At 41.2% G+C, this 12,604-nt stretch overlaps 3 protein-coding genes and 2 long non-coding RNA genes across 5 annotated transcripts; 3 read left to right on the top strand and 2 right to left on the bottom strand.

Annotated features, from left to right (window-relative positions):
* Nucleotides 1–40: 40 nt before the first annotated feature.
* LOC111777081 (probable pectinesterase 48) lies at nt 41–1,367 on the bottom strand. Its single transcript, XM_023656518.1, has 2 exons — nt 894–1,367; nt 41–821 (listed from the first exon to the last, which is right to left on the bottom strand). Exons 1-2 carry the CDS (start codon nt 1,365–1,367, stop codon nt 213–215), a joined length of 1,083 nt encoding a protein of 360 aa, XP_023512286.1. The 3' UTR covers nt 41–212.
* Nucleotides 1,368–2,021: 654 nt separating this feature from the next.
* Nucleotides 2,022–3,725, top strand: LOC111777269 (pectinesterase PPME1-like). The gene is made up of 2 exons (XM_023656801.1): nt 2,022–2,865; nt 2,938–3,725. The coding sequence occupies exons 1-2, from the start codon at nt 2,230–2,232 to the stop codon at nt 3,544–3,546; spliced, it is 1,245 nt and encodes a 414-aa protein (XP_023512569.1). The 5' UTR covers nt 2,022–2,229; the 3' UTR covers nt 3,547–3,725.
* Nucleotides 3,726–4,438: 713 nt separating this feature from the next.
* LOC111777080 (probable pectinesterase 48) lies at nt 4,439–5,699 on the bottom strand. The gene is made up of 2 exons (XM_023656517.1): nt 5,226–5,699; nt 4,439–5,147 (listed from the first exon to the last, which is right to left on the bottom strand). The coding sequence occupies exons 1-2, from the start codon at nt 5,697–5,699 to the stop codon at nt 4,539–4,541; spliced, it is 1,083 nt and encodes a 360-aa protein (XP_023512285.1). The 3' UTR covers nt 4,439–4,538.
* Nucleotides 5,700–6,246: 547 nt separating this feature from the next.
* Nucleotides 6,247–6,960, top strand: LOC111777277. The gene is made up of 2 exons (XR_002812380.1): nt 6,247–6,320; nt 6,575–6,960. It is a non-coding gene; the product is annotated as an uncharacterized LOC111777277 (long non-coding RNA).
* Nucleotides 6,961–8,641: 1,681 nt separating this feature from the next.
* LOC111777276 lies at nt 8,642–9,362 on the top strand. The gene is made up of 2 exons (XR_002812379.1): nt 8,642–8,722; nt 8,977–9,362. It is a non-coding gene; the product is annotated as an uncharacterized LOC111777276 (long non-coding RNA).
* Nucleotides 9,363–12,604: the final 3,242 nt, after the last annotated feature.

Below are 12,604 nucleotides of genomic sequence, written 5' to 3'. Positions count from 1 at the left end.
TTAGTCTGCGTTTAATCGGTTTGGATACAGCAGGTTTGTAGTGTCCATGAAATAGAATTTTATTTATTTCATCTCATTACAATTCAATATGAAAGGATGAGGTTACAGACATGTTATTGTTAAGGGGAAAAGAAAAGAAAAAAGAAAGAATGTGAATGAGGTAATTAATGATCAACCCAATCGACTGCCACTCTTCCTGCAACTGTGAAAGCCTATAGTTTGGGAGGAGGAAGCAACCACTTTTGGGCCTGCACGTAATCAAGGTTGATGAAGGGTTTCGCTTGTGCTTCACTCAGCTGTTTGCTGAATTTTACACGCTTGCTCGTCTCCGCTCCCGGCCCCGAACACTTAAATTCTCCGAAGAAAACCGTCTTGTCAAAAGCGGGGTTGTTCATGTCGTCCCAGCCTTCAGGATGAAGGATGTCGGCAATGGTGGTGTAGGCAAACACAACTCTGGACCAAGGCCTCCAGGATCTTGCCAAATAAGTGTTCGGCCCGCCAGTGCCTGTAACGCTGCAATGCGCAAACACATACCCACTGGGGTCGTCTTCCTTTTCTCTTGAATGCGCTGCAATCACTCCCAATCCCCCTTCTCCCAGCACATTCAGCTGACTGTTCAAATACAGGGACGTTGCCTTCCCGAAGATGAAGTCCACAGTGCCTTCAATGATGCAATCCTTGTACACATGCATCCCGTCGTCGTCGCACAGGGTGTCTTGGAACCCTAGGAATTTGCAATTGTAAATTGCGGCTTTATTCCCTCTGATTCTCGCCGCCAGTGCCGGACCTCCTTTTCTCGCATCCGGTCTTGGAGAAGTGTTCTGATTTTATTCAAAAATTGATTAGAAAACGATACCCAATTAATCCTAAAATGCATTTAATTAACAAATTACCTCGATCACGAGATTGGCAGCAACAAAATACTCAGCCTCGACGGTCAAAGTTCCACTGTACACGGTGCCGTATTTTTTGGAATCTCCATCGAATGTCAATTTTGGCATATTCTTAGGGGAACCGTAAAGGGTAATGAAGGGCTGATTTCTCTCGATCGTAAGCTTCTCCTTATAAACTCCTTCCCCTATCCAAATCACGACGCGTTTGGTGTTACCGGCTGGAACGCTGGCGATGGCTTCGGTGACAGTCTTGAAGTCTCCGCTTCCGTCGGCCCTCACTTTCACGACGGTGGAGCCTTCTTCAGCGGCCACAAGGGCGGGATCAAGCTCGGCCTTGCGGTCGGCTAAGGGCTTCACATGTCCGGAAAACCAAGCTTCTAACTGCGACTTCTCTGCAGGAACCTCTGTTGTAGCAGAAGAGATGGGTGCAAAAGCTGCCAGGAAGATGAGCAATGTTGTGAGAGCAATATTCATATTTTTTGTTGTTTTCTTGAAGCGATTTATTTTATTTTTAAAATAAGGATGGGTGAATGAGTACGTTGAATTGCATGGAGAAGGTAGGGATTATATAGGGTGATGGGTCCCACTGTGAACCATAAGAACCCACCTAATATTTGTGAATTCGTTTTACCTTTCCGTATCTGGTGGAAGACTATTTCCTCCAAACAAACAAAAATATAATTTTAAAATAACATTTTATTTTGTTCCAAATAAATAATTAATTAACAAGAGAGGTTACTCTAATGTTACACTCTCACTCCATATATTTTGTTTATGGCCCATCATATTGTATTTTTAGGCATGCGTGTGGAAACAAGTACAAGTAGTAGAAGAATTTATGTAGAAATGTTTACGTACTCCTCATAATAATAGCTTAGAGGGTAAGATATGTATATATATATTTGTTACTCATCGTATAAATAGACCAAGTTAGCAAAATTAATAAACAAATAAATTTTTAAAAAGAGAAATAAAGTATATGCCTCTCTTTAAAAAAAAAAAATGTTTTATCTCGTAAAATGGGAAACATTAGAGATATTGTTTATGAAATAATGAATTTTGATAAAATAATTTTAAAAAGAAAATTTATTGTCTAATTTAAGATTTAGTTTAATTGTAGTTTAACCAATCTCTTAAACTGCGGCAGCTAAAACGGAAAGCATAAACTGCTCCGTTCTTAAGCTTCACTGCTATATAATCCCCATCTGCTCCCTGCAATTCAACGGACCCCACCAACCATTATTCAACGGACCCCACCAACGGCAACCATTATTCGTAATGCAGATTTAAAAAATAAAATACAATAATTATTTAAAACAGAAAGAAACAGAGAAATATGGAATATTGCATTAATGCCGTCGCTCTCACCAGATTGGTGATCTTCCTAGCCGCTTTTGCAGCCATCTTCGGTGCTACACCACCGGTTTCCGAAGAACCCAACTGCGGTGCTGCATCACCGGCTTCCGCAGAAGGCACCTGCTCTGCTACACCGGCTTCCGCAGAAGGCCCCTCCGCTGCTACTTCACCGGATCCCCCCGCAGGCGCCACCTCCGCCTCTCCTTCATCAGAGGTTCCTGCAGAGAAATCCCAGTTAGAAGCTTGGTTTTCCGGACATGTGAAGCCCTTAGCCGACCGCAAGGCCGAGCTTGATCCAGCCCTTGTGGCCGCTGAAGAAAACGCCACCGTGGTCAAAGTAAGGGCCGACGGAAGTGGAGATTTCAAGACTGTCACCGAAGCCATCGCCAGCGTTCCAGCCGGTAACACCCACCGCGTCGTGATTTGGATTGGAGAAGGAGTTTACAAGGAGAAGCTTACGATTGAGAGAAATAAGCCATTCATTACTCTTTACGGTTCCCCCAAGAATATGCCAAAATTGACATTTGATGGAGACTCCAAAAAATACGGCACCGTGTACAGTGGAACTTTGACCATGGAGGCTGATTATTTTGTTGCTGCCAATCTGGTGATCGAGGTAATTTGTTAATTAAATGCGTTTTAGGGTTAATTGGGTGTGGTTTTCTAATCAAATTTTGAATAAAATCAGAACACTTCTCCAAGACCGGATGCGAGAAAAGGAGGTCCGGCATTGGCGGCGAGAATCAGAGGGAATAAAGCCGCAATTTACAACTGCAAATTCATAGGGTTTCAAGACACCCTGTGCGACGACGATGGGATGCATGTGTACAAGGATAGCTTCATCGAAGGCACCGTGGACTTCATCTTCGGGAAGGCAACGTCCCTGTATTTGAACAGTCAGCTGAACGTGGTGGGAGAAGGGGGATTGGGAGTGATTGCAGCGCATTCAAGAGAAAAGGAAGACGACCCGAGTGGTTATGTGTTTGCGCATTGCAGCGTTACAGGCACTGGCGGGCCGAACACTTATTTGGCAAGATCCTGGAGGCCTTGGTCCAGAGTTGTGTTTGCCTACACCACCATTGCCGACGTCCTTCATCCTGAAGGCTGGGACGACATGAACCACCCTGATTTCGACAAGACGGTTTTCTTCGGAGAATATAAGAGTTCGGGGCCGGGAGCGGAGACGAGCAGCCGCATAAAATTCAGCAAACAGCTGAGTGATGCAGAAGTGAAACCGTTCCTCAGCCTTGATTACGTGCAGGCCCAAAAGTGGCTGCTTCCTCCTCCCAAGCTGTAGGGAGGGCATAAGATTTTTAACACTCTCTGCACCCAATTGGGTTCCATCATTATTATTGCCTCATTCCTTCTTTTCTTTCCCTTCAACAATAATGTTTCTATTGACCTTTTTCTTAAAGCTTGTCCTCAAATTATAAACATTATTTTACTTAATGTCCAACTCTTTTTCCATTGCATTTTCAATCAATTTTATTTCAAATCTTAACCAACCAAACCAATTATATATATTTGAACTCGATTTCCACCGTACTCTGTTCGGGGCGTCTGCAAACACGGTTTGTTCCTCATTAACAGCATAAAAGAAAACAAAAAGACACTTCAACATAATCACATTTCTGGGCTTCTTCCATCATCTATATGGTTTTATGTTGAGGAAGAAGAGCAACTGCACTTCGATATATATTTTATGTACACACCCTTGAGCTTGTTTTCGTGCAAACTCTCCGCAATGACAGAAAGCGGTTGTGACAAGATTGGAGGATGGTGCAAATGTCACTAACTCACAATCAAATTCTGCCACAACCATCAAATCAACAACCATATTATGAAAAGAGAAGGTTATGACTGTTACGTCAAGAGCCAAACGACAAATGAAGTGTCCTCACGTGGTCAGTTTGATGGTGCATCATCCCTCTTTGTTTCCCTTCCAATGCACACATTATATGGTTTGTTGGATGGTGCATCACCCTATTTCGAGTAGGGACCACGAGTAGGTACTTAGACATCGAGTAGAGACCTTAACTTCAAAAGTCGGATTGGACAACGAGTACGGACCTTAACCTCAAAAGTAAATTTGCTGTGTAGCGGATGATGAATAGTGAAACAGAGCCCGAAATAGAATTTTATTTATTTCTCATTACAATTCAAAATGAATGGATAAGGTTACATTATTGTCGAGAAGAAAAAAAAAAAGGAAAAAAAAAAGAGCTAATTAACCATTAACCTATTTGGTGTATGTGAGAATATTGCCACTCTTCCTGCAAGTGTGAAAGCCTATAGTTTGGGAGGAGGAAGCAACCACTTGTGGGCGTGCACGAAATCAAGGTTGATGAAGGGTTTCACTTGTGCTTTAGTGAGCTGCTTCCCGAATTTGGCACGGCCGGTGGATACCGCTCCCAGCCCCGAACACTTGTATTCTCCGTAGAAAACCGTATGGTCATAAGCGGGGTTGTTCATGTCGTCCCAGCCTTCAGGATGAAGGATGTCCGCAATGCTGGTGTAGGCGAACACAACTCTAGACCATGGCCTCCATGATCTTCCCAGATAAGTGTTTTTCCCCCCTGTTCCTGTGATGCTGCAATGCGCGAACACATACCCACTCGGGTCATCTTCCTTTTCCCTTGAATGCGCTGCCACCACTCCCAATCCCCCGATTCCCACCACGTTCATCTGAGTGTTCAAATGAAGGGACGTTCCCTTCCCGAAGATGAAGTCCACTGTGCCCTGGACGAAGCAATCTTTGTAAAAATGCAACCCGTCATCGTCGCACAGGGTGTCTTGAAATCCTATGAACTTGCAATTGTAAATTGCAGCTTTATTACCTCTCATTCTTGCCGCTAATGCCTGACCTCCTTTTATCCCTTCCGGCCTTGGAGATGAATTCTGATTGTATTAATTTAAAAAAAAATTATCAAAAAACGACACCCAATTAACCCAAAACGCATTTAATTAACAAATTACCTCAATCACCAGATTTGCAGCAACGAAATAATCAGCCTCAACTATCAAAGTTGGGCTGTAAATGGTGCCGTATTTTGTAGCGTCTCCATCAAATGTCAAGTTTGGCATATTGTTAGGAGAGCCATAAAGGGTAATAAATGGCTTATTCCTATCGATCCTAACCTTCTCTTTATAAACCCCTCCTCCAATCCAAATCACGACGCGCTTGGTGTTACCAACAGGAACGCTGGCAATGGCTTTGGTGATAGTCTTGAAATCTCCACTTCCGTCGGCCCTTACTTTCACGACGGTGGAGCTTTCTTCAGCTGCCACAAGGGCTGGATCAAGATCCGCCTTGCGCGCCGCTAAGGGCTTCACATGTTCCGAAAACCAAGCTTCTAATCGCCACTTTTCTGCAGGAACCTCTGTTGTAGCACAGGAGATGGGTGCAAAAGCTGCTAGTAAGATCACCAATGTCGTGAGAGCATATTTCATATTTCTGTTTTTTTTTTTTTTTTTTTTTTTTTTTTTTTTTTTTTTTTTTTTTTTTTTTTTTTTTTTTTTTTTNGATTATATAGAGTGTGGGGGCCCACTGTGAACCATAAGAACCTACGTAAGATTTGGAGTAGTTTGACCTTTCGGTGGACGACTATTTCCTCCAAACAAAAATCTAATTTTAAAACAACATTTTATTTTCTTCGAAATAAAAGGATTTTTTTTTTCTTTTTTTCCCGAAATAATAGGCTCGTAGAAGAACTTTCTTTAAAAAAAAAAAAAAAAAAAAAAAAATTAGTATTTCTCTTATGAAGAAAATGGGTAAGATTTTGTTCATATTAAAAGGCACTAGAAACTTATATTATCCTCATGGTCCCATCATATTGTATTTTCGGCCCATACTTAAGATCCAACTCGGCCCAATAAGAAAAGGGGATAGGCCCAATAAGAAAGGGGGAATAGGCCCAAACTATAGCGGCCGACTTGAGGGGCCCGGCCCAACCGTCGTCTCCAAAATCTTCTTCTTCTCTCTGTTTACCAGCGTTGAAGGAGTTTTGAGCGGTAAGGAAGATTGGACGGCGCGTCGAGCTGTTGTTCCTCAACGACAACTACGAATTAGAGGTGTGTTTCTCGAGAGCTACGTTTTTCTTTCAATTTCGAAATTGTAAGATTACTCGGTTGGAATGGTTTTCTGTGAACTTATCATAATTCCAGTTTTTGGTGGGTTAATTTTAGAGTCTTAATGTGCGGGACTTAGCTTGATTCCAGTTATTTTCTCATTGTTAGGGCTTTGTTGTTGTTCCCTGAGTTCTTATAACTGATTTTGAAATTCCATTGAATTCTTAACTTATCATTCGAGTATTTTGATGGAGCAGATGGCAGCAATGAATTGGCCGTAGTTGAATACATGGATGAGATGTATAAGTTTTATAAGCTTGGTTGATTGAAGTTCATCGCAAATTTGAACTTATGATGACTGTACCATGGAAGGAACTTCACCTCTATGATCATAGCATGTAAATATGGAGAGATTTTGGCCTCAGAGGTAAATTATTTGTTTTTTTTCCTTTCTTTCACACGTGTGTACTATCCTTGAAAAACTCTTTTTGAAAGCAAGACTTGAGGATGTGACACAGAGTAGCTTGTTTAGGCTATAGGGCCCAAGAGTGCTGGAGAACTGACATCATACCTCACACTATAGTACATTTTGAGATATTTTTTTTAGACATTTTGAAGGCGAGTAGACATACAATTTTGTGCATAGTCTGTCGAGTACTTGATTGACATCAAACTTGGTGAGGTTTCATCTTTCATATAGACGGACTTAATTCTCAAGTAGCATGTCAAAACTCATCGAAATCCTGATTTCTGAGGTTATGGCCCGGGGCTCTACTCGACCTTCTTCGAGTTTGTCTTTGATACTCATGTCACCTTGTTGTCTCGAACCTTACATATGCATATGCCTCACTTAGCTTGAATGCATTCTCTTTGCGTATGCCTCGGGTGTTAACCTCGAAAGTCGGAGTTCCATAGGGAATTTGACGAGCTTTCATATTTCATAAAACCCCATGCCCAAATTCCCTCTGGAACCCCGACTTTTGAGGTTAAGGCACGGGGCCTTACTCGGCCCTTCAACAAGTCTATCTATGACGCTTATGTCTACTACTCATTGTCCCTATGTTTCTTATGTCTTGTTTTCTATTCAATGCACACGTTATATGGTGTGTTAGATGCGTTGTCCCTATTTTGCTTCAGTCTCATTTCCTCTTCAATGCACACGTTATATGGTGTGTTGGATGATGCACCGTCTCTGTTGGTCGCATCGTGACACTTTGAACCACATGTCCAAATTCTCTCTGGAACCTCAACTTTCGAGGTTAAGGCCCGGGACCCTACCCGTCCCTTCAACAAGCATATCTTTGACACCCATGTCTATTAGTCATTGTCCCTGCCTCTTTCTATTCAATACACACATTATATGGTGTGTTGGATGCATTGTCCCTATCTTGCTTATGCTTTGTTTTCTTTTCAATATGGTTTGTTGGATGATGCATCATCCGACACTTCAAAATCTTCTTTTCATTTACTAGGTAGAATAGTTAAAAGTCAAAAGGACCTAAATTCACTATGGAACCCCGAATTTTGAAGTTAAGGTTGGGGCCCTACCCGACCCTTCAACAAGATTATCTGTGACGTTCATGTCTATTACTTGTTGTCCCTATCTTGTTTATGCCTCGTTTTCTATTTATATGGTGCATTGGATGCATTGTCCCTATCTTTTTGTTTCCTTTTCAATGTAAACATTATATGTTTCCTTTTCCTTTAGAACCGGGGGCCCTACTCACCCTTCAGCAAGCATATCTGTGACACTCATGTCTACTACTCGTTGTCTTTATCTTGTCTCGTTTTCTATCTTGCTCATGCCTCGTTTCTTCTTCAATGCACACATTATATGGTGTGTTGCCCCTTGGTCGCATCATGACATTCTTCTCTATTTGACACCTCATGTGGTTGGGTGGGCATTTCTTGAGGGTTAATGTATTGCTTGTCTCTTCATAATTGGATTGTGATGCAATCCCATCAAGATGGGATTGCTTGACGTTGCATATTAGAACTCATTAAAGCTTCGATAAAAGGAATGAGGGAAGCTCCAATAGAAAAATATTTTTTTAAAAAAAAAAAAAAAAAAAAAAAAATTAGTATTTCTCTTATGAAGAAAATGGGTAAGATTTTGTTCATATTAAAAGGCACTAGAAACTTATATTATCCTCATGGTCCCATCATATTGTATTTTCGGCCCATACTTAAGATCCAACTCGGCCCAATAAGAAAAGGGGATAGGCCCAATAAGAAAGGGGGAATAGGCCCAAACTATAGCGGCCGACTTGAGGGGCCCGGCCCAACCGTCGTCTCCAAAATCTTCTTCTTCTCTCTGTTTACCAGCGTTGAAGGAGTTTTGAGCGGTAAGGAAGATTGGACGGCGCGTCGAGCTGTTGTTCCTCAACGACAACTACGAATTAGAGGTGTGTTTCTCGAGAGCTACGTTTTTCTTTCAATTTCGAAATTGTAAGATTACTCGGTTGGAATGGTTTTCTGTGAACTTATCATAATTCCAGTTTTTGGTGGGTTAATTTTAGAGTCTTAATGTGCGGGACTTAGCTTGATTCCAGTTATTTTCTCATTGTTAGGGCTTTGTTGTTGTTCCCTGAGTTCTTATAACTGATTTTGAAATTCCATTGAATTCTTAACTTATCATTCGAGTATTTTGATGGAGCAGATGGCAGCAATGAATTGGCCGTAGTTGAATACATGGATGAGATGTATAAGTTTTATAAGCTTGGTTGATTGAAGTTCATCGCAAATTTGAACTTATGATGACTGTACCATGGAAGGAACTTCACCTCTATGATCATAGCATGTAAATATGGAGAGATTTTGGCCTCAGAGGTAAATTATTTGTTTTTTTTCCTTTCTTTCACACGTGTGTACTATCCTTGAAAAACTCTTTTTGAAAGCAAGACTTGAGGATGTGACACAGAGTAGCTTGTTTAGGCTATAGGGCCCAAGAGTGCTGGAGAACTGACATCATACCTCACACTATAGTACATTTTGAGATATTTTTTTTAGACATTTTGAAGGCGAGTAGACATACAATTTTGTGCATAGTCTGTCGAGTACTTGATTGACATCAAACTTGGTGAGGTTTCATCTTTCATATAGACGGACTTAATTCTCAAGTAGCATGTCAAAACTCATCGAAATCCTGATTTCTGAGGTTATGGCCCGGGGCTCTACTCGACCTTCTTCGAGTTTGTCTTTGATACTCATGTCACCTTGTTGTCTCGAACCTTACATATGCATATGCCTCACTTAGCTTGAATGCATTCTCTTTGCGTATGCCTCGGGTGTTAACCTCGAAAGTCGGAGTTCCATAGGGAATTTGACGAGCTTTCATATTTCATAAAACCCCATGCCCAAATTCCCTCTGGAACCCCGACTTTTGAGGTTAAGGCACGGGGCCTTACTCGGCCCTTCAACAAGTCTATCTATGACGCTTATGTCTACTACTCATTGTCCCTATGTTTCTTATGTCTTGTTTTCTATTCAATGCACACGTTATATGGTGTGTTAGATGCGTTGTCCCTATTTTGCTTCAGTCTCATTTCCTCTTCAATGCACACGTTATATGGTGTGTTGGATGATGCACCGTCTCTGTTGGTCGCATCGTGACACTTTGAACCACATGTCCAAATTCTCTCTGGAACCTCAACTTTCGAGGTTAAGGCCCGGGACCCTACCCGTCCCTTCAACAAGCATATCTTTGACACCCATGTCTATTAGTCATTGTCCCTGCCTCTTTCTATTCAATACACACATTATATGGTGTGTTGGATGCATTGTCCCTATCTTGCTTATGCTTTGTTTTCTTTTCAATATGGTTTGTTGGATGATGCATCATCCGACACTTCAAAATCTTCTTTTCATTTACTAGGTAGAATAGTTAAAAGTCAAAAGGACCTAAATTCACTATGGAACCCCGAATTTTGAAGTTAAGGTTGGGGCCCTACCCGACCCTTCAACAAGATTATCTGTGACGTTCATGTCTATTACTTGTTGTCCCTATCTTGTTTATGCCTCGTTTTCTATTTATATGGTGCATTGGATGCATTGTCCCTATCTTTTTGTTTCCTTTTCAATGTAAACATTATATGTTTCCTTTTCCTTTAGAACCGGGGGCCCTACTCACCCTTCAGCAAGCATATCTGTGACACTCATGTCTACTACTCGTTGTCTTTATCTTGTCTCGTTTTCTATCTTGCTCATGCCTCGTTTCTTCTTCAATGCACACATTATATGGTGTGTTGCCCCTTGGTCGCATCATGACATTCTTCTCTATTTGACACCTCATGTGGTTGGGTGGGCATTTCTTGAGGGTTAATGTATTGCTTGTCTCTTCATAATTGGATTGTGATGCAATCCCATCAAGATGGGATTGCTTGACGTTGCATATTAGAACTCATTAAAGCTTCGATAAAAGGAATGAGGGAAGCTCCAATAGAAAAATATTGGAGGGGAAAAATACTTCGAAGATAACTTGTTCCCACTCAATAGTCAAGAATTCTTGACGGTATCGAGTTGAACAATCTGTTTTTTTTTAATACTGCCAAAGAATTTGTTACCATATAGTATTCATCTCGACTTGGTGATAAATAAAGCATCCGCACTTTTTTTGGTCTTCACGTGATCGGATGAGCGTCACTTGAGAGTAATCCCTTGTCTATCTTGCATATCGGGGTCACAACCTACTTTCCCTCACTCAAATACAACCTACTTTTCCTNTCTTCACGTGATCGGATGAGCGTCACTTGAGAGTAATCCCTTGTCTATCTTGCATATCGGGGTCACAACCTACTTTCCCTCACTCAAATACAACCTACTTTTCCTCACTTAAATACGATTGTAACACTGCATGCCCAAATTTCCTTTGGAACAAGCCTGGGCCCTACTCACCTTTAAGCAAGCCTATCAAGCCTATATGTGACGCTCATGTCTCGTTGTCTCTATCTTGCTTATATCTCGTTTTCTATCTTGCTCATGTCTCGTTTAAATACGATTGTAATACTTCAACTGCATGCCCAAATTTCCTTTGGAACCGGCTTGGGCCCTACTCACTCTTCAGCAAGCCTATCAAGCCTATCTGTGACGCTCATGTCTCGTTGTCTCTATCTTGCTTATGTCTCGTTTTCTATTTTGCTCATGTCTCGTTTTCTATCTTGCTCATACCCCCTTATCTTTTCAATGTAAATGGTATATGGTTTGTTGGATGATGCATCATCCTCTTCCCATCATGACACTTCAATTGCATGCCCAAATTTCCTTTGGAACCGGCCCGAGGTCCTACTCACCCTTCAACAAGCCTATCTGTGATGCTCATGTCTCATTGTCTCTATCTTGCTCATGTCTCGTTTTCTATCTTGCTCATGCCTCTTCAATGCACACCTAATGACATTCTTCTATTGGTCGCATCATGACATTCTTTTATATTGACACTTCATGTGGCCGCACTCATGTCTCGTTTTCTATCTTGCTCATGCCTCTTCAATGCACACATAATGACACTCTTCTATTGGTCGCGTCATGACATTCTTCTGTATTGACACCTCATGTGGCCGTGGGCACTTCTTAAACGTTACTATTTTGCTTGTCTCTTCATAATATGGTTGTGACGTTAATATGGGTGTATTGGATTGTGATGGTTGTGGCATAATCCCATCGTGGGTTGTGACATTTGCACTGTCCTCCAAGCTTGGTCTTCACGTGATTGGATGTCCCTTGTCTATCTTGCGTGTGGGGTCACAACCTACTTTTCCTCACTCAAATACGATTGTGACACGAAACTCCACAATGATACAACAACCTACTTTTCCTCACTCAAATACGATTGTGACACGAAACTCCACAATGATATGATATTGTCCACTACTTCAATGGTGCGATATTGTCCACTACTTCAATAGTACGATATTGTCCACTACTTCAATGGTATGATATTGTCCAAAAACCTCGTACCAATGGAAATAGCTTCCTTGATTATAAACCTATGATCAAATAGTTTCGTTGATTATAAATTCATGATCAAATAGCTTCCTTGATTATAAATCCATGATCAAATAGCTTCCTTGATTATCAACCCATGATCAAATATCTTCCTTTATTATAAACCCAACCCATCAAATATCTTCCTTTGATTATAAACCCAACCCATCAAANATTATAAATCCAGAATCAAATAGCTTCCTTGATTATAAACCCAGAATCAAATAGCTTCCTTGATTATAAACCATGATCAAATATCTTCCTTGATTATAAACCCATGATCAAATAGCTTCCTTGATTATAAACCC

Source organism: Cucurbita pepo, chromosome LG16 (genome assembly GCF_002806865.2).
Source record: "Cucurbita pepo subsp. pepo cultivar mu-cu-16 chromosome LG16, ASM280686v2, whole genome shotgun sequence".
NCBI classification, from domain to species: Eukaryota; Viridiplantae; Streptophyta; class Magnoliopsida; order Cucurbitales; family Cucurbitaceae; genus Cucurbita; species Cucurbita pepo.
The sequence above is the reverse complement of the archived record's forward strand: the minus strand, read 5'-3'. Positions and strand labels throughout refer to the sequence as shown.

Excerpts from the sequence above, each read along its gene's own strand:
- LOC111777081 (XM_023656518.1), bottom strand. The coding sequence starts at position 1,367 with ATGAATATTGCTCTCACAACATTGCTCATCTTCCTGGCAGCTTTTGCA. Across the intron at positions 822-893 it reads CTGCCAATCTCGTGATCGAG|AACACTTCTCCAAGACCGGA; the intron begins GTAATTTGTTAA and ends GAATAAAATCAG.
- LOC111777269 (XM_023656801.1), top strand. The coding sequence starts at position 2,230 with ATGGAATATTGCATTAATGCCGTCGCTCTCACCAGATTGGTGATCTTC. Across the intron at positions 2,866-2,937 it reads CTGCCAATCTGGTGATCGAG|AACACTTCTCCAAGACCGGA; the intron begins GTAATTTGTTAA and ends GAATAAAATCAG.
- LOC111777080 (XM_023656517.1), bottom strand. The coding sequence starts at position 5,699 with ATGAAATATGCTCTCACGACATTGGTGATCTTACTAGCAGCTTTTGCA. Across the intron at positions 5,148-5,225 it reads CTGCAAATCTGGTGATTGAG|AATTCATCTCCAAGGCCGGA; the intron begins GTAATTTGTTAA and ends TAATACAATCAG.